This window comes from Anser anser (assembly GCF_964211835.1).
Source record: "Anser anser genome assembly, contig: SUPER_W_unloc_8, whole genome shotgun sequence".
In the NCBI taxonomy this organism is placed as follows: domain Eukaryota; kingdom Metazoa; phylum Chordata; class Aves; order Anseriformes; family Anatidae; genus Anser; species Anser anser.
In genome coordinates, this window is record NW_028154224.1 from 401,378 (window position 1) to 422,753 (window position 21,376).

Here is a 21,376-nt window from a genome sequence, read left to right on the forward strand (position 1 = left end):
TTGAGTTGTATCTTCATTTATAACAGGGCTAACATCAGGGATTTCCTAAATTCATCTCTTTCATATATCACCTGTATGCAGGCTGCTTTCCGTACTGCTACAGCCAGGTTGGAATAGCCTGTGGCTCTAATTTCTAGTGGTTCCACTCTCTCCTGGGGATCTATACCACCTGCCCAGTATGCAGCTCGTGCAGTTAAGGAGCAGTTATGCTCTCCTGGCGTGGTACTTTCAGGGTCTGCACTATGCATTAATCTACGAACCTGCTTAACTGGAGCAGAAGGTTGCATTTTATCTAACAGATGATTAACCCTTTCCAGCAATTGTTTAAGATGACTATTCTCATTCAAAAGTTTAGCAACTCTGATTCCTAATGTTCTTCCTGTCTCCCTTTCAAAGGCTAATGATGACTTTAACACCACATTTTCCAATTTTAAAGCTGTATATTCCACATCAGAAATTAGTTTGGGAGCAGGAATTTCCTTAGCTTCTTGCTGAGTGCAAGACAAACAGGCTCCTAATACTGCACAAATTACACCTTTGCCTTTTTTCACTCCAGTCTTTTGCACAGCCTGACACTGCTTAATGCGTTCTACCCCTGTCTCTCCATCTTTCTAAAATTTTTGAGCCCACTCCTTCCCAACCTGGCAAGGGGCACATTTGTATTTTTGCAGCAGTTTATCCATGGCAATCCTGCCAAATACATCAATTTCTCTGATGTGTTAAAGGCGAGTGCAATTTATTAAAGCAAAAGGTACACAGGTTCTTTGGATTGCCGGTGATAAATTCACTGTCTGCAAAGCACATACAAATACCAAAAGTATGAGTAACGCAGCCTGGCTATAAACACGTTAAAAGGTATAAAGCAACTCTATAGAGATTTCTAAGTTTCCCGGGGAGGCACTTGATATAACCAAGTGTTCAAGTCTTACCCAAAGGCGTCCCAATGAGGGAGGAAGAGAGGCTCAGCCCGTCAACTGATCCCAGAAGTCAGAAGGTATCCTTCACAATGGTATCTTCCCTAACAACCTTTCTCTCTTAAGCCAATTTATATTATTTTCTATATTTTAGGTGGAGCTTGAGTGACTCTAGTCATACATATCTTGGTTACGATTGGTGCAAAGTTTTCTCACTTTTGTTTGAAAGTATAGTTTCAGAGAAATTCAGAGCGCATGCTCAGTGAGGGGTGGTCACACCTTGGAGACGGGTAGCTTTTGGGATGGAGGTGTGTTTTGGTATTATAATGATATTATAATGAGAAAAGTTCACTACAGTACAGCATTTTGTCAAAAACATGACAGCTCGTTGGCTCAGGGTAGCAAATGTGAAGTTTATCGGTTTCGGTCTGCACAAGAACAATCAAGTTCCCATCTTATCACAGAGCCTAGCTTCGGTGTCTCCACTCCGCTCCACACTCCGTACCGTTCCTCTTAGCACACCAAGTTCCCCCAGTGTGATTAACATCTAAGGTTGGAGGCTTAGGGAACTTCTATGTAGTGCAGCTGCACTCCACCCTGGAAGCTTCTTCAGTCCTTTCAAAACCTTTTCTTTAAAATGTGAATATCAGTTTAATTTCCAAGTCACCTCAGGCAATTATTCCACACATGTTTAAGGCATACAAGTAGGAAAGACTTCATTACTGATACAGCAGTTTTCTCTTCAAAAAAACAAACATTTTTATCCTCTAAAATTTAGACAACAAAACGGCATATTTGAAAGCATTGTGCCAAAATAAACTACACCAACATTTGAATGTTTGTTCAAAGAAAAAAAATGGAAAAAAAACCCTGATGTATTGAATAACCCCCCTTATTTAAACTAATAAAAAGGAAAAAAGAAAAACACGCTACATCTTTGGCCCAAAATTGTTAGATGTCACCTTATTAAAAAAGGTTTTTCCTAAAAAAGTTAAACGTGGACAAAAGCTCATCTTGATAAATATTTTTGCTTTAGAGTTTAAAATTGTGAATTACTTACTATAAAAAGTAGTGCAATTCAAAAATATCTTGAAGAGGAATGTCTATATAAGCTGTACTATAAGTGTATGTGACATCACTGAGAGCAGTTGTGCTCATGGATTAATGCTACATAGTTTGCACAACCTTGTGGAAAATATATAATCAAAAGAGATGCTTATTGCATAGACATACTTCTGCTGCTACAAAGCAAGAGCTGGTGATAAAAATATCTTTATGTCATTCCAAAATGCAATGACTCCTGCCAGAGTACATTTAATATAAATGCAAACGAAACTTACTAGATTTAAAAACAATACCCTTGATGCTATGCACTGAGACAGTACTCTGTAAATCAGTTTATTTTCCATGTAGTGGACAAATCCAGTCAGTTTAATTATTTTTCTGCCGGTGAATAGTAAATTCAAAGTACTTATTTTCCCACAAGAATGTATTCACTGTGGCATATTGGGTCTTGCAATAACCCATAAAGCTTTCAATTTAAAGGTTACTTCTAGAAATTTGGAACCGTAACATCAGGTCTTTTTGCCATTAATAACAATGACTACACTACAATAGCTAAAGAACAATTATGTGTGGAAGAAGTAGAACAGCTCAATTAAGGAAAAGAGTTTTAGCGTACTTCGCTCATTTTAGACAGCACTCTACATTGCCCTTTTTGCATACAAAGTGGATTTGAGGATTTCCATTGTAAGAAAGAAATGACAAGCAAAACTGTGTCAAATTGCCCTTTTTTTTGCCCCTTTTTTTTTCAAGTCTATACTTGGACACTAAGACAGAAGCTTTGCATGATATTGCAATTCTTTTTGTTTTTATTATTAAATGAGAAAGTCTGATTTGTTACATTGTCACATTGCTAGTCAGAAATGCTGCAGTGAGGAAGAAAGTCAATGCTGGGTCAACCCAAGTCCTCCTTCTAAAACATTTGTTTACAAAGAAATTATAGCAATGTTCAACACACCCAACACAATGTTTCTTGCTTTCTTCAGAGAGAAGTCCCATCAATCTTCCTCTAATGAGGCATGTTACTACATAAATTAAGATTTGTTTTAAACAATACATCCCCATATTTTCATGAGAAAAAAGCGAGCATCTACAGATGTTACAGAAATCTTCACACATCATCATCATCTGATGTATCACTGCTGCTTGTCTCAGAATCATCATTCTCTAGAGCAGGTTGGAAAGTGCTATTTTTCCAGGGGCTAAATTTAAAATCACAGATAAGGCCATTTTTCAAAATGCCGTTTTTCCGAAGGCCATTTTTTTGCAACTGAAATGGAAAAAACAAAACAAAACAAAACAAAAAACCACAAGAATTATTTAGAGAGAGAAAAACACAACAACCTGTTGCATTTCAACATTCTCTGTCTTCATCTATGGGCTACATTAGATCCACAGCACTACGTGTTATATATACACACAAATGAAAATTCACCTGAGAGCCTTCACTTCTGAACCAGCCACCTGCATCCAAGAGCTTCCAATCATACTAAGCTAAGTGAACAAGAGTTTGCTCTCTTCCCATCTACTTCCTCAGACATTTTGCCCCAGTGACTCCTCCCACATGGTCTCTCCCATGATGCAGTCCATTTTTCTGCAGTTGTGGTGGTTTTACTCAGCTGGGAAGCTGAACTCCACCACAACGGCTCTCTCAGTCCCCTTCCTCAAAGGGAAAGGGGAAGAAGATACAATGCAAAGGGCTCAAGGGTTGAGATAAGGACAGGGAGATCACTCAACAATTATCATCACAGGCAAAACAGACTCAGCATAGGGAGATTAATATAATTTCTTCCCTATCACTAGCAGGCCAGAACAGAGAAAAACTAAAAGCAAACTAAAAACACCTTCCCCCCATCCACCTTCTTCAACATCCTCCCTCCAAGCAGTGCTGGGGAATGGAGAATGGGGGTTGTGGTCAGTCCATAACACTTTGTTTCTGCTACTCATTCATGGTCACTCTCTTCCCCTGCTCCAGCATGGGGTCCCTCCCATGGGATGCAGTCCTTCCCAAACTGATACTGCGTGGGCTTCCACAGGCAGCAGCTCTTCAAGAACTGCTCCAATATGGGTCTGTATCACAGGGTCCATCCTTCAGAAGCAAACTGCTCCAACACGGGTCCCCCACGGGCAGCAGCTCCTGCCAGGTCACCTGCTCCTGCATGGGCTCCTCTCCACAGGTGACAGGTCTGGCACGGAGTCTGCTCCAGCAGGGGTCCAGCAGGCCGCAGCTTCCTTCAGACCAGCTTCACCTGCTGCTCAACCATGGGCTCCTCCACGGACTGCAGTGTAGAAATCTGCTCCGCTGTTGTACACCATGGGGGACAACCTGCTCCACCATGGTCCTCTCCACAGGCCGCAGGGGAACTTCTGCTCCAGCTCCTGGAGCAGCTCCTCCCCCTCCTTCTTCACTGACCTTGGTGTCTGCAGGGCTGTTTCTCCCTCCTCGCTCTCCCAGCTGCTGTTGCACAGCAGTTATTTTCCTCTTCTTAAATATGCTCTTACAGAGGCACAAACAACATCACTTACTGGCTTGGCTCTGGCCAGCAGCAGGTCCCTTTTTGGAGCTGGCTGGAACTGGCTCTTATCTAACATGGGGCAGCTTCTGGACTCTTCTCACAGAGGCCACCCCTGCAGCCCCCCTGCTACCAAAACCTTGCCACATAAACCCAAGACAGCAGTCTACTACTTCAAAAAATAAAAATAAAAAATCAATTGTAGATTGCGTGCTCAGACTCTGTTACTAGTGAATTATATGTTCCTCGATTTCCAGTGAAGAAAGCCAAGAAAGCTGCATAAAGACCTTGAAAGAAAATTCCCTTTCCTCAGGCTGAGCTGAGGAGCTAGAAGGCCTGTGCAATTCTGTAACCAGCACTGCTGAAACTAATTAGAACCCATCCTCTCTTCTTTCTTTGATATGTTGAGAATAGGCCTCATCTAAAATAAGTACTGCTTCCCATATCTTTTTTAACCAGCTATTTTTCTGAAAGGACAAGGAAGGCAAGGAGAGGAAAGAAAAAGGGTACTGAAATGGCATCATCCTTAACTATCAAAATTACTGGAGATCCTCCTTAAAAGGTAGGTATTTAGGGTAGCCACTTGCAAGTTCATAATGGAACATCAACTTAACATTACCTGTTCACTAATGGCTCGGAATTCCCTCATCTCATCCTCTGTTAGTGGAGCACATGTTTCATCATTTTCACTCTCTTCCTGCCAGCCCATCTCCTTTAACAACCTTTAAAACAAAAACGACAATATTAAGGAATTTCTACACGTACTCAGACATTTCAAGCTCTGCCTACGTGAATAGGTAAAGATGTGTAATATATGGATTAGTCCATAATTTGATTTTTAAACAAACTCTTATATAAAAGTAGGTTAAAAGCATAAGATACATAAAGCACAGAAGTTGAGAAGTTCTCAGGTCTTTCACAGCTGACCCTGCTTTTGCTACTACATTTAATTTAAAGGGCTGCAAAACCTAAGTAGTAATACTTTATCTATAGGACACGTTCTTAATTTCAAGCAAATATCTGCACCATCACTTGCACACACCAAGTATTAAATTTCCTGCCATCAGGTTTCACATACAAAACAGACCCTGCCCCCCTCTGCCAGTCCAGTAAATGTACCAACAAAAGCTAAGTTTCCTGTTATATCGCTTCAAGATGTTTATTAATCAATTGACAACATTCCCAGATATAGCTGCTCTCAGCATAAGCTGCCCGATGTTTCAAATAAACTCTTATGGAAACCAGGCTAATAAGAACCTCAGTTTTTCCTATTGTTTCAATTGGATGGCTGCTCTCCAGAACTGCAGCAATAAAAAAAGCAAAAGAGAAAATAATTTGGACCACATGCAAGTTCAGCTGTGGATGAAGTGTTTCTCTTGAAAGCTTATCTAGTGTTGCCATGCCGTGGACTTTACAGACCATTAAACTCCAACTTCCATTGTCAAGATATTTATCTAAGAAGTTATCCAAGGTAAATGACTTCATGGATTCATCAAGGGAAAGGCCTGCCTTAGTAATTTGATCTCCTTCCATGATAAGGTCACCTGCTTGGTGGGTGAAGGGAAAGCATTGGACGTAATCATTCTGGATTTTTGTAAGGCCTTTCATACTTGGCCTCATGGCATCCTTCTGAACAAACTGTCCAATTATGAGATAAACAGGTTCATGCTACACTGGGTGACGAACTGTCTGAACGGTAGAGCTCAAAGGCTTGTAGTGAATGGGGTTACATCTAGCTGGTAGCCAGTCACCAGAGGCATTCCCCAGAGCACAATTGGGCCAGTCCTATTCAATGTTTTTATCAATGATGTGGATGCAGGAGTGGAATGCATCCTCAGCAAGTTTGCTGATGATACTAAACTGGGAAGTGCTGCTGACACCCTGGAGAGACGAGAGGCCTTGCAGAGGGATCTAGATAGACTGGAGCACTGGGTGATCGGCAACAGCATGAAGTTCAACAAAGCTAAATGCCAAGTTATACATCAGGGATGAAGTAATGCCAGACACTGGTACAGTCTGGAAAATGAGTAGCTTGAGAGCAGCTCAGCAGAAAGGAATCCGGGGTGGTGGTTGACAATAGGTTCAACGTGAGTCAGCAGTGTGCCCTGACAGCCAGGAGGGCAAACCACATTTTGGGATGCATTAAACACAGCATAGCCAGCCAGTCAAAAGAGGTGATTCTCCCACTATATTTAGTGTTGGTGTGGTCTCACCTTGAATAGCGAACATAGTTCTGGGCTCCACCACATAAAACGGACGTTAAGGTACTTGAAAGCATCCAGCAGTGGGCTACAAAGCTGGTAAAAGGGCTGGAAAGCTGTGGCAGTGTACTCCTGGCCCCCCTTAACCTGACCCTTCACCTGTAACTCTGCTTGGGCGATAGCCATCAGTGACAACCATATTGAATGCATCTGGTCATGACAGTTAAACTAGGCTCAAGGTAGATTCAGGGGAGATAGCTCTAATGGCTAACAGACCATGCACCAACCAAATATGGCTGGTATTTTTATGTGCACTACAGGGACTTTATCCCCTTCTACAGTACGTAACAGGTTTGATTGGGGAGGTCCGGCTCGGTTGGCAGATCCCCTAGTGTTGACTAACCAGGTGGCCTTTGCCAAACGTGCATCCCAATTTTGAATGTCCCAGCACCCATTGCCTTCAGTGTAGTCTTTAATAGTCCATCACACGGCCTCGTGGATGCTGATGCATGATAGGGGGATGTGATTTACCCACTCATGGCCACGCTCTTTGGCCTAGGTGTCTATGAGGTTGTTTTGGAAATGAGTCCCTGTGGCTGTGTACTCCTCTTGCTCCCCCCAAACCTGACCCTTCACCTGTAACCCTGCTCAGGTGATAACCAACAGTGGCAATTGTGATGAATGCTCCTGGTCATGATAGCCTAACCAGGCTCAAGGTAGATTCAGGGGAGATAAATCCAAGGACTAATGGATCATGCAACAACCAAATATGGCTGGTATGCAAATATGACTAGTAGTCAATCTTCTTACCCCATAAATAGGGGACAGACAAGAGCCTGCTAAGCTCTCCTGTACTGCAGCAACCTGCATGCCAAGATCTTCCCCTTTAGCAGGGATGCCTCTCAAGGTTACTCCTCAAGGTCAAGAGATTCCTTACCTGGGACAGATACTCTGTAAGTGACTAATAGCTAGCTTGTTGAAACTTTGCAAGTAATTTGCTAAGCACGCTGAAACTTTGTAATCTTAACTAAGTGATATAAAGGAACGGTTGTGCATATAAACTGATAAGTCTAGGATTGGGACACGATCCACTCCTCGGAGTTTGTATGGCAAAAGGGACTCCATTCTGAACCTCGTAAGTCAATGTGAGGATCTCCCTGATACTTTGTCTAACCCTGTCCTCTATGCAGTAAATAATCAAGTGACCTTGCCATCATGAATCTTGTTAATGCCACATTTACCATTAGAGCTTTATTAAATTGCTGTCTCAACCACAGTTTATCTCTGCTAAATCACTATTTTCATCAATAAATATATTGCTGCTTCTCTCTTACAAGTGAAGTGAATAATTCCTTTTGTGACAAAGGCATGTCCTATGAGGAGAGGCTGAGGACACTTGGGTTGTCTAGTTTGGAGAACAGAAGGCTAAGAGGTGACCCCGTTGCTTTCTACAACTTCTTGAGAAGGGGAAGTGGAGAGGGAGGTGCTGGTCTCTTCTCCCTAGTAAACAATGACAGGACATACGGGAAGTGCACAAAACTGTGCCAGGGGAGGTTCAGACTGGACATGAGGAAAATTTACTTGACTGTGAGGGTGGTCAAAAACTGGAACAGGCTTCCTAGCAAGACAGTAGATGCCCCAAGCCTGCCAGCGTTCGAGACATTTGGATAATGCCCTCATTAATATGCTTTAACTCTTGGTAAGCCCTGAAGTGGTCAAGCAATTGGACTAGATGATCTTGGAAGGTCCCTTCCAACTGAACTATACTATTCTAAACACTTGAGTACAACCTGGAGTACCACTCGCCAAGGTGATCAGCTGCAGTGCAGGCAAGTTCTGCAGCGGAACAAGGAATGACGGTGTGCAGGGGAGTTCCTGAAAGGCCTCGTGAGAGCATCTGATGAGGCTTAGGCTGGGCCAGGAGCAGTGGCAGCCAGCCCCACATGTACAAAAGCATCACCAATGGAGCACCATCACCCAGGAGCAGGGTTAAGAAGGGAGGCAAACAGGGCGTGGTGCATCAGCTAGGGAGTGGTGGGGCAGTTTGCGCAGAAGGGCACCGTGTTGTGGTTTAACCCGGCCGGCAGCTAAACACCACACAGCCGTTCGCTCACCCTCCCCCCTCCCTCTCTGGGATGGGGGAGAGAAACGGGAAAGTGAAGCCGGTGAGTTGAGATAAAGACAGTTTATGAAGACAGGAATATAATAATAACAATAATAACAATAATAATAATGATAACGGTACTACTAATAATAATGTGAACGAAACAAGTGATGCACAATGCAATTGCTCACCACCTGCTGACCGATGCCCAGCCTATCCCTGAGAAGTCGGCCCCCCCACCCCGGCTAGCCATCCCTATACATTGTTTAGCATGACGTCAGATGGTATGGAATACCCCTTTGGCCAGTTTGGGTCAGCTGTCCTGGGTCTGTCCCCTCCCAGCTCCTGCTGCACCCCTAGCCTGCCCGCTGGCAGGACAGAGCGAGAAGCTGGAAAGTCCTTGGCTTGGTGTAAGCACTGCTCTGCAACAATTAAAACATCAGCATGTTACCAGCACTCTTCTCGTCCTAATCCAAAACATAGCACCCTACCAGCTACTAGGAGGAAAATTAACTCTGTCCTAACTGGAACCAGGACAATGAGTCATCTGAACCATCCTAATGTTATTCGCCTGTTGGGTGCTACATGTGAGAAGAGCAACTATAACCTCTTTATTGAATGGATGGTCGGTAAACAACTACATGCCAAATAAAATTAAAGTATCGGTTGTCTTGGAGCTATGTAGTTTCATACTGGAAAATATTCCATGCATTGCTTCAGTTTGGAAATTTATGTTTTTATTGCTGATTTAAAGATTTGTGCTAATTAAAGCATAAAGATTTACTTACAAAACAGTTTAAGTGGTCATAGCAATATTCTTACTGGCATCTTTCGTTTGATTTGGAATTATCCATGCGCAATTTGTCATACAATTAATGTAGTTGAAAGCCCTGAACAAAAAATCGATTCCATTTTCCTCAATTTCTGCATCTAAAAGAGAAGTTAAACTTTGAGAGACAGACGCTTCAGCTTTCTATATTTCGAACTGTTGCATTTTCTGTGTAGCTGTGTAATTTTAAATGATTATTAAAAGTAACTTTCCTTTCTGAGTTTGCGACGCCTGTCACTTGTTTTTGTCCCAAGCATTTTCTTTAAAATTGTGTGAGGGGACATGCAAAGGCACTTGAGAACTTAAAGTAATTTTCTAATAATAGGTAGTAAACAGGTGGGGTGGTTTTACCTTGCTGGGTAGCTAAACTCTACCACAACTGCTGTCTCATCCCCCCCCCTCAAAAGAAGAGGGGAAGAAGAAAGTATGATGGAAAGAAAAAAACAACTCACAGGTTAAGATAAGGATAATTTAATTAAAGGGAAAAGGAAGAGAAAAAAAAAAAAAGCAAAGGCCATGCTGAAGAAAAGGGGAAAGAAAAAAAATCATTCTATATTTCCCATCAACGAGCGTTCTTAGGCCATGTCCTGGGAAGCAGGGCCTCAATACGCATAGAGGTCGTTTGGAAGGACAGACATCTTCACAACAAGAGCCCCCCCCTCTCCTTCCCCTTTCCCACCTTTTATTGCTGAGTGTGACGTCATATGGTATGGAATATCCCTTTGGTTGGTTTAGGTCAGCTGCCCTGGTGATGTCCCCTCCCCACTGGCTTTGAGGGGTTTGGAGAGAGTCTTGATGCTGTGCCAGCACTGCTCAGCAATAGCAAAAACATTGGTGTGATATCAGGGCTGTTCTAGCTACAAGCGCAGAGCACAGCACTATATGGGCTGTTGCAGGGAAAGTTAACTCCATTCCAGCCACACCCAGTACAGCAGGATGCTTCAGGAAAAACATGTTCAAATACTACATCTGTTAAGTGGTACTTTAGTAGTAATTATTTTTCATTATTTTATACAGCAGGGCCAAGTAAGTTTATATCTTTTATTTTTTTAAGAAGGAGCTTTATTTTCTGAATGGGACTATATGTCATTGCAGTTTGGTTAACAAGACTAGATTTGGTTTTTTCATAGAATCACAGAATGGCTTGGGTTGAAAGGGACCTTAAAGATCATCTAATTGCAACCCCCCTGCCATGAGCAAGGACACTTTCCTCTAGACCAGGATGCTCAAAGCCCCATCCAGCCTGGCCTTAAACATTTCCAGGGATGGGGGATCCACAACTTCTCTGGGCAACCTGTTCCAGTGCCTTACCACCCTCAGAGGGTGGTAACCCCCAAAGGGTTATGGTAAATGGGGCTGCGTCAGGCTGGCGGGCGGTCACCAGTGGGGTCCCTCAAGGCTCCATTTTAGGGCCGGTACTTTTCAATATTTTTATAAACGATCTGGATGTAGGAATAGAAGGTATTTTGAGCAAGTTTGCTGATGACACCAAACTTGGAGGAGTTGTGGACTCGAATGAGGGTGGAAAGGCCTTGCAGAGGGATCTGGATAGGTTGGAGAGCTGGGTGATCACCAACCGCATGAAGTTCAATAAGAGCAAGTGCCGGGTCCTGCACCTGGGACGGGGAAACCCTGGCTGCACATACAGACTGGGCGATGAGACGATAGAGAGCAGCCTAGAAGATAGGGATCTGGGGGTCGTGGTAGACAGCAAGTTGAATATGAGCCAGCAGTGTGCCCTGGCGGCCAGGAGGGCCAACCGTGTCCTGGGGTGCATCAAGTACGGCATCGCTAGTAGGTCAAGGGAGGTGATTGTCCCGCTCTACTCTGCGCTGGTGCAGCCTCACCTCGAGTACTGTGTGCAGTTCTGGGCACCACAGTATAAAAAGGACATGAAACTGTTGGAGAGTGTACAGAGGAGGGCTACGAAGATGGTGAAAGGCCTGGAGGGGAAGACGTACGAGGAACGGCTGAGGTCACTGGGCCTGTTCAGCCTGGAGAAGAGGAGGCTGAGGGAAGACCTCATCACAGTCTACAACTTCCTCGTAAGAGGGTGTCGAGAGGCAGGAGACCTTTTCTCCATTAACACCAGTGACAGGACCCGCTGGAACGGGGTTAAGCTGAGGCAGGGGAAATTTAGGCTTGACATCAGGAGGGGGTTCTTCACAGAGAGGGTGGTTGCACACTGGAACAGGCTCCCCAGGGAAGTGGTCGCTGCACCGAGCCTGTCTGAATTTAAGAAGAGATTGGACTGTGCACTTAGTCACATGGTCTGAACTTTTGGGTAGACCTGTGCGGTGTCAAGAGTTGGACTTGATGATCCTTAAGGGTCCCTTCCAACTCAGGATATTCTATGATTCTATGATTCTATGATTCAGAGTAAAGAATTTCTTCCTAATATCTAATCTAAATCTACCCTCTTTTAGTTTAAAGCCATTACTCCTTGTCCAGTACTACACTCCCTGACAAACAGTCCCTCTCCAGCTTTCCTGTAGGCCCCCTTTAGGTACTGGAAGGCTGCAATGAGATCTTCCTGGAGCTTTCTCTTCTCCAGGCTGAACAACCCCAACTCTCTCAGCCTGTCTTCGTAGGAGAGATATTCCAGCCCTCTGATCACCTCTGTGGCCCTCCTCTGGACTCATTCCATGTTCTTCTTGTGCTGGGGGCTCCAGATTCAAACACAGTACTCCAGGTGGGGTCTCATGAGAGCAGAGTAGAGAGGGGAGAATCACCTCCCTCAGTCTTCTGTCCATGCTTCTTTTGATGCAGCCCAGGATATGGTTGACTTTCTGGGCTGCAAGTGCACACTGCCTGCTCATGTTGAGCTTCTCATCAACCCCCAGGTCCTTCTCATCAGGGCTGCTCTCAATCCATTCTCCGCCTAGCCTGTATTTGTGCTTGGGATTGCCTCAACCCAGATGCAGGACCTTGAACTTGGCCTTGTTGAACTTCTAATGAGATTTGCATGGGCCCACCTCTCAAGCCTGCCCAGGACCCTCTGGATGGCATTGCTTCCCTCCAGCATGTCAACCACACCACACAGCTTGGTGTCATCGGCAGACTTGCTGAGGGTGCGCTCAATCTCACTGTCCATGTCACCAACAAAGATGTTAAATAGTGTCAGTCCCAATACTGGAACACCACTCCTCACTGATTTCCACCTGGACATTGATCCATTGACCGCAACTCTTTGACTGCAACCATCCAGCCAATTCCTTCCCCACCAGCGGTCCATCCATCAAATCCATGTCTCTCCAATTTAGAGACAAGGATATCATGGGGGACAGTATCAAATGCTTTGCACAAGTCCAGGTAGATGATGTCAGTTGCTCTTCCCCTATCCACCAATGCTGTAACCCCATTGTAGAAGGCCACCAGCTTTGTCAGGCACGATCTGCCCTTAGTGAAGCCATGTTGGCTGTCACCTAGAGAGATCATCTAGTTCCCCCCCCCCCCCCCCCCCCCCCGCCATGGGCAGGGATGCCACCCACTAGATCAGGTTGCCCAGGGCCCCATCTAACCTGGCCTTGAACACCTCCAGGGATGGGGCATCCACAGCTTCTCTGGGCAATCTGTTCCAATGTCTTACCACCCTCTGAGTGAAGAATTTCCTCCTAACGTCTAATCTTAATGTCCTGTCTTTTAGTTTAAAACTGTTTCCCCTTATCCTATCGCTATCTGCCTCTGTAAAATGTCACTCTCCAAATCACACTCTCCAAATTTCCATCAAAGGATGTTTTATACATCCTTATTTCCTTATGAAAGAAGGCATTGCACCTTAACTTACGTTCTTTGGCAGAAATCACTTAGCAATACCAGAGTGCTAACAAGCAAAGCCCAAATACGTGTTATTACAATCAATAGTGCAGAAAATATTTTCTTGAAACTAAGGATGTTTTTTGTATTTTTTTTTGTTTTTTTTTAACTTATCTAATTTTTTTAAGTTTATTTTTTATGAAATAATATTGCTTAGATAATGAAATGTCTTTACATCATTCAAGCGCAAGTTATATTACAGTACTTCGAGAAGCGCAGTGGAAATTCAAATCCTTGAGGCTCTGTATGCCAGTATTTGGTATACTAAAGTATTCATACTTTTTTTTTTTTTTAAGGAAGGATGAAATTATTAGGAAGCATAAAGACCTATGCCATTATAATGTGTACAGTTCCAGGCAGAAAGTAATTAAGTAAGCAACTATATTACTTTTTACCTAGGGATTTTTTTAACATATTTTTAGGAGGAGAAATCTAGGTATAAATTAGGAATACCAATACCAAGCTCCAAATTTAGGAGGCAGTGTTGCATTCTACTAATACAAATTGTGTTGATAAATTCCTTTTTTATCTTCTAGGGGGTTCAGTTGCTCATTTATTAAGTAAATATGGAGCCTTCAAAGAATCAGTTATTATTAATTACACAGAATAACTCTTACGTGGCCTTTCTTACCTCCATGAGAATCAAATAATCCATAGAGATGTTAAAGGTAAGGATTATTTAGAATATCTTTTAAAAAGTAATAGTTGGAAGGCAACATCTATTTTGGCTTGACACCTATTGCTTCTCTTGTATGCCATCTCAAGAGTAGTAGCTCTACTGGGTTTATCTGATCATACTTAAGAACCTTTACAGAAATTAACCAGAACATTCATGGAGTGCTTGGGAACACTTGCTACCTGAGCCAATAGTTTAGAAAAAAATGGTTTTCTGGATTTGTTCAAATAAAATATAAAGTTACCATATAGCTTTAAAGATTAGTTAGTTAAATTTATGTAAATATTTACTGTGAAGTGATAGTAAAATCTGTGAACAATCCAAAATAAAGAGGTCATCAGGTCTCTAATGTATAGGAATATTGTGATGGGCTTTCTTCCTTCATCCTAATTGAACATAAACACATTTGTGCTGTTTGACAAACAAAATTTGGACTTTACTGGGAAATCCCAGTCTTATTAAACTTCTGCCTTTAATGTCATTATAACTATCCACGAACTGGAGAGAGATCCAAATAAGTAGCAATGTAACAATGACAAACACTTGCCTTCTAATATTTTTTCTTTAAAATAGGAAAACTTTCAATTGCTATGTAATTATCTTCAAGACATCTCCAAGCTACATAAGAATGAAATGTGTAAATTTCACAGGAAGGTGCAGTCATTGAAAATCTTAAGGGTTTCAGTGCACCAATTTCTTTCATTATTCTAGCTTCAGGCATTGTTCCAGAATCCTATGTTTGCCCTACTTTGAAAGTTTGATTGCTTCTCTAAATCTCTCAGATGGCCTCAAGTTGTGTGCAGTATCACTCATGCATAACAGAAAAAGTGACATTATTAGACTTGTCCTTAATTTTTAGATTTTCTTGATACTGGGGGTGGGAAACATCAACCTATTTATAGTTTTGAAACGGAGGGAGGAAGATTGTCTGTTCATCCATTTGCCTTTAATAGAAAAACAACTAACGGTATTTTTATTATGCTGTTGACAGGTGCCAATTTGCTAATTGACAGCACAGGTCATAGATTAAGAATTGCTGATTTTGGAGCTGCAGCCAGGTTGGCATCAAAAGGAACTGGTGCTGGGGAGTTTCAGGGACAGTTGTTGGGAACTATTGCATTTATGGCACCAGTGGTAAGAAACCAGTTCTAGAAGTTACTTCAAAAAGTTTGAACTCTGTAAGCTAATTCATACAGTCAAATAACAGAAAATTGATGTAAATGCTTCTAACATATTTTAAGTGTACTTGTTCTAAAGAATAGAAATGATTCCAACATGGCAGTAATTAAATTTCTTTCTTGTTGTCAAAGTTGTTATAAGTAGTTTGTTGCAAAATATAGCATGAGTACTGTTACAAAAGCCCAAATAACCATTTGGTCAAAAGCTTGCAAGATGATTTGATTTGTCCCTTGATCAGGCACTTTGTTTCTACAGCTGTATAAGTCTAATGGCATTTGCATCACTGATCACTCTGTTAACCTGAAATGTTAATCAGAATGCACTTGATTGATTTTTTCAGTATCTAAATTACTTAGTTAGGAGACTTTGAAGTGGATAATCTGAGCTTTGATTTGTCTATCTGTTCAGGTTCTGAGAGGTCAGCAATATGGTAGGAGCTGTGATGTGTGAAGCATTGGCTGTGTTGTTATAGAAATGGCTTGTGCTAAGCCTCCCTGGAATGCAGAGAAACTTTCCAATCATCTTGCTCTGATATTTAAGGTGAGGTACTTTGTTGCTTGTCCTGGTTCCAGTTAGGACAGAGTTAATTTTCCTCCTAGTAGCTGGTAGGGTGCTATGTTTTGGATTAGGATGAGAAGAGCGCTGATAACATGCTGATGTTTTAATTGTTGCAGAGCAGTGTTTACACCAGGCCAAGGACTTTCCAGCTTCTCGCTCTGTCCTGCCAGCGGGCAGGCTAGGGGTGCAGCAGGAGCTGGGAGGGGACAGACCCAGGACAGCTGACCCAAACTGGCCAAAGGGGTATTCCATACCATCTGACGTCATGCTAAACAATATATAGGGGTGGCTGGCTGGGGTGGGGGGGCCGGCTGCTCGGGGATAGGCTGGGCATCGGTCAGCGGGTGGTGAGCAATTGCATTGTGCATCACTTGTTTTCTTACACATTATTATTATTAATACTATTATCATTATCACTATTATTATTATTGTTATTATTATTTTCCTGTCTTAATAAACTGTCTTTATCTCAACTCACCGGCTTCACTTTCCCGTTTCTCTCCCCCATCCCAGAGAGGGAGGGGGGAGGGTGAGCGAACGGCTGTGTGGTGTTTAGCTGCCGGCTGGGTTAAACCACAACATTGCTACAAATGACACTGACCAATTTTATATACAAAAGTGTGAATTTTAGAAAAGTGTACAAGTAGAAGGGGTTGCTGGGGTTGTTGCAATGGCCCTTCTTTATAATGGAGGTGTTAGTACAAAGGTAATACTGATATCAATATACTAATCATACTGACTTTGAAAAAAAAAAAGCTACCAGCAATAATATGCAGAAAAAGCCCTGTTAGAAGACACATAATGTAACAGGCTAAAAAAAGTTAGGAAGTAGAGATCCAGTCTTCTTCCTAGAGTCAAGGATTTGAAGTCTTTTTTACAATTCTGTAAAATATGGGAGCAAAAGAAAAGTGTTTCTAACATAAAACATTTATACATGTATTCATATTTCATAGTGGGGAATGCTCTTTGGTAAAACCTGATGTTCCACGACCAGATTTCACTTAAAGATATTTACCATTATGCCATACTATATATGAAGATTGTCCCTCCCTTTTCTAGGTCATCAATTTCAGCATTCATGTTTCTCACTAAAATCAACTAAGTATATTTGATTCTAAAAATCAAGTTGAACTGTAGGCATGAATGAAGAAAATACTGTCACAGGTGAAGAAAGTGATTAGCATCTTCGCTAGTGTGAGTGAAGAAAGTGTTTCCACAAAACAGAACTAGCACAGTAATATTCAAATACAAGATATAATTGTCTTAATGATTCAGTGGTCTGTGTGAATCTGGTGGTGTCACCCTAGTGTTCTCAATCATCTTGCTCAATTTGATCTAGAGAAGGTCAAAATGAATTCGGTGGGGAGTGATCTGCTTCCATCTGAGAAAGATTGCCCTTCAGGGTGGTAGCAGAAATGCAGTAAAGACAATGCAAGAAAGCATACCCAGTTTAACATATCATGATGTAGCATCGCTCAGTTAAATCTATCTATGTGCTTGCTTATGCTATGGCAGTTAACACTGATGGCAAGTAGCAGACTAAAGAATACCCACAATTATGGCATAAGAGCTTTTATTATGGTCTGTCTTGCAGTTAGTCACTGCAGAATCTTGCTGCAAGAAAAAAAATTAGAGAAAAGTGCAAGGAGAGAGGCAGACTGCGAAAACCAAGAGAGCATATGTTATTGGTGAAAGATGCATAAATGGAACTTAATACCCATTTTATAAAATGGCAGTTAATGTAATACTCAAACTGCAGTGTGAAATATGCTAAGGGGATAAAAATACATAGTATAACTCGTCAGCTGAATATAATCAGCTTATTGAAAGTTTTTGGGGTAGAAGAGGGGGCTTAAAAGACACTGACTTCTCAGAAAAAGAAATTATTTTCCCTTTGTTCAGATTGCTAGTGCAACTACTGCTCCATCAATCCCTTCACATCTGTCTCCTGGTTTGAGGGATGTGACTCTTCAGTGTTTAGAACTTCAACCTCAGGACAGACCCTCATCAAGGGAGCTGCTGAAACACCCAGTCTTCTATACTATGTGGTAGCTAATTATGTATAAGGCTGATATACTGAAGAAGATGCTAATGAATATACGATAACTGTCATGCACTGCAGTTAAGGACAGCAACTTTTGTTATTCTGCTGGCCTTAATTACAGGTATATCAAGTACTCAAGGCCAGTGGAGGACCCTACCAAGTATGTGATTTACAAATGAAGATCTTTACCTAACTCAGTACGCAACATTTCACAATTTGTGCAGAGATTTGTAAACTGTGCCTTTTCAAATATCTGGCCCTACGTCAACACAAAAGCATTTTTCTTTAAATCTGCATGATTATTTAGCAGATAGGTGATTTTTATTTTATTTGGAGCACTTTTTCAGCAATAGTAGCAGCTGAGGCACTCAGGATCTATTTTAATATAGTTCGCTTTCACTGTTCCATTTCACATCACGTAGATGTAAGTAGAGGGTTCTGCAATTACAGTCGGTTTTCAGCAATGATTAAAAGGAAGTTCTATATCTGTCCCTTTTGATTGTACAAAGTTCTCTGTGTAACAAATTCAAATGTTGATGGATACTTTTAAAAAACATTTTGCCTTCTTTAAAGTAAGAACAGGCAGTTGTGGTTCACTACGCATTTTTTGCTGGCTATATAATTTCTTTTGTAATTGTAAGTTTTGTATTTTCATTGTATTTTTAACTTTCAGGGAAAGGTGATCTTTTAAAATAGTTTTTAGAAAAAGATGCAAACTATGTCACTGAGCATCTTACTGACACAAGTTTTAAAAACGGATTTGCTGAAAATCTGGAATAAAATGCCACCTTCAACAAGTCGGTGTTTCAGGGTCTGATAGTATAATTTATTTAAAAATAAAAAAGGGGAAAAAAGGAAAAAAAATGTTAAAAAGATAATACCAATATGCGAAGTTTGGTAGCTCTGTTTCTCTGTTTTGTACTTGACTGTCTTTTGACCATTTCGGAATTACTCTTTCTAATAAGATTATTTCCAAATTTTTCTTATGTGCAAGCTTTAAAGGATGCACTCTTGCTAATTCATGTACTGGAAAATCAGTTGTCAGATTAATATCGTTTCTGGCAGAAATGTAAACTGTATAAACTGATGAACCTCAGCTAATCAGTATTACTTTGTAGATCACCATGCCTACCACATTTCAAACTCAAACTGCCTCTAGATATCCAAATGCATTTTGTTTGAGTTTGCTTGTGTTTCCCTCAGCTTGCTGGTAATTGTGGTGTTTTTAAAATGCAGATGTGATGTAATATTATTTTCTTTGGACCAAAGCTGTACTGAAAATTATATCGTGTAATTATTTTTTCGTGTTCTTAATGTTATTTGGTACTTCAGTTGTAAATAACCTCTACTGTTGTTTATTCCAGTTTGTACTACCTCAGGTGCCCTATAGAGTTTCTTCTACCAAAGTTCACATTCACAATGAAATTATATTTGCTATGTGACTGATTCGTAAGACTTCCAGGGCTTAAGGGCTCACTTCCATTAGCACCTTACTGTACAAGAAAATTTTACAGAAATCTCTGGGTTAAGAAATTTGGCTTCATTGTATCCTTTGCTATTTTAAATATATCAAAATATTTTAATTAAAAGTTTTTACCCCATTGAACCAATTTTATATAGTACGATTTGTACCTATTTTGGTGTTTTTGTCTTTATAGTAAATAAAAGGTTTTAAACATTTTTTGTCCTTTGTTTATTGTAATGTAAACACATTAAATTTACCAATGTGAATAAAATATTTCTGGTACACTTCACTGTTTATACACACATTTCAAATGCAACACTCGATATAGTAAGACTTATGTGTCATTTAATAGTAGAAACTATGAATTAGTATTGGTGGTCGTGTGTACCTTAGGTATATCAATGAAGAACGTTGAGATAAAGGGCACCAACAAACTAAATATTTTAAATTAGTAGTAAAGGTAGGAACTGCTCTTATGACAATTTTGTATCTATGAACCTCACCTTGCATGTGCCCTTAGATCAAACATTAAATGTCTAAATTTTGCATTACTACAGAAATGTAATTATTAATTGCCTAGTCAGGTGAGTTGATTTGGTTAGATCAGTTCTGAAGCCATTGAGGTAATTTATGGTTTTCAGTGAAATGGTTCTGCTGCTTCTGATTTAAGTAGCAAACATAAACCTTTCCCTTTTTTAGGCAGTTTGAATATGTGTTGCAAAGCTAGGGCTTGTTTCAGTTGTTTGTTTTTCTCTTGTTTTTTTTGATATTTTTGAAATTGATTAATTTTTGGATAGTTGAAAAAGTATTCTGTAGTCTCTTTTGTGATTACTAAATTCCACATTTTGAAGGATCAGGCTCTTTATTTTCCTCATTACTTACGTGGTTTTCTGCAAATAGAAATTAACACATCAATTTCAATATTTCAATATTGTCACGTCAATTGTTCAATATATTCATCGATGACTTGGATGAGGGAATGGAGTGCGCCGTCAGCAAGTTTGCTGATGACATTGTGAGAAACAAAGTTGTGTTTTTGCAATAGAAGGTGCTTTTGCAGGGGAAAATTCCATTAACCTTGCACATTCAAAAGTGGTCGTGCAGCATAGCAGTGTGGAGTATGTTAAGCAGACAAGGGGAAGGTCCCACTGTCCCAAAATAAGGAGGATAGCTAAGGAAAACAGGATGAGCAGTAGGAAACCAGTAAAAACAAAAATCACGGGCCCTCTAATCACAAGAGAAGAAGGAAAAAAAAAAGGAAAAGGAGAAATTAACGGTTGGTCAAATAAAATTGTACATATATGGTATAGAAGTGCGTCGAGTAGGTTGTGAACCTGTAGTACTCAGCCAATGAGGAAACAGGAGAAATCAGGTGTCAGGTAATAGGGAATATAAGGTTATGATAAACTTTTACTGTGTGCTCCTGCTTGCAGGACGCCCACCATTGCAATCACGAATAAAATAGCTTCACAGAAGGTCCTGTCTGAAGAAAATTATTGAGATTTTTCTCACAACATTAAACTGGGAGGAGTGGCTGACACGCCGGAAGGCTGTGCTTCCATCCAGCGGGACCTCGACAGGTTGGAGAATTGGGTGGGGAGAAACTTAATGAAATATAACGACGGCAAGTGTAGAGTCCTGCATCTGGGCAAGAAAAAAAACAGACACCAGTATAAGTTGGGGACTGCCCTGCTGGAAAACAGTGAAGGGGAGATGGACCTGGGGGTCCTGGTGGACAGCCAGATGACCATGAGCCAGCACTGTGCCCTTGTGGCCAAGAAGGCCAATGGCATCCTGGGGTGTATCAGAAGGGGTATGGTTAGTAGGTCGAGAGAGGTTCTCCTCCTACCTCTACTCTGCCCTAGTGAGACCACATCTGGAATATTGTGTCCAGTTCTGGGCCCCTCAGTTCAAGAAGGACAGGGAACTGCTTGAGAGAGTCCAGCGCAGAGCCACAAGGGTGATTAAGGGAGTGGAGCATCTCCCTTATGAGGAAAGGCTAAGGGAGCTGGGTC

General features: G+C 41.3%; 1 protein-coding gene across 2 annotated transcripts in view; it reads right to left on the minus strand.

Annotated features, from left to right (window-relative positions):
• Positions 1 to 1,539: 1,539 nt before the first annotated feature.
• The window catches only part of LOC310888962 (vasculin-like), a 72,423-nt gene continuing 52,586 nt past the window's right edge, over positions 1,540 to 21,376 (minus strand). For both annotated transcript variants that reach the window (XM_083852673.1, XM_083852674.1), the window contains exons 2-3: positions 5,109 to 5,211; positions 1,540 to 3,246 (exon numbers count right to left, since the gene is read on the minus strand). In XM_083852673.1, coding sequence (XP_083708799.1) covers positions 3,088 to 3,246; positions 5,109 to 5,211 — 262 coding nt within the window. In that variant the 3' untranslated portion in view covers positions 1,540 to 3,087. The remainder of the gene's footprint in view (positions 3,247 to 5,108; positions 5,212 to 21,376) is intronic.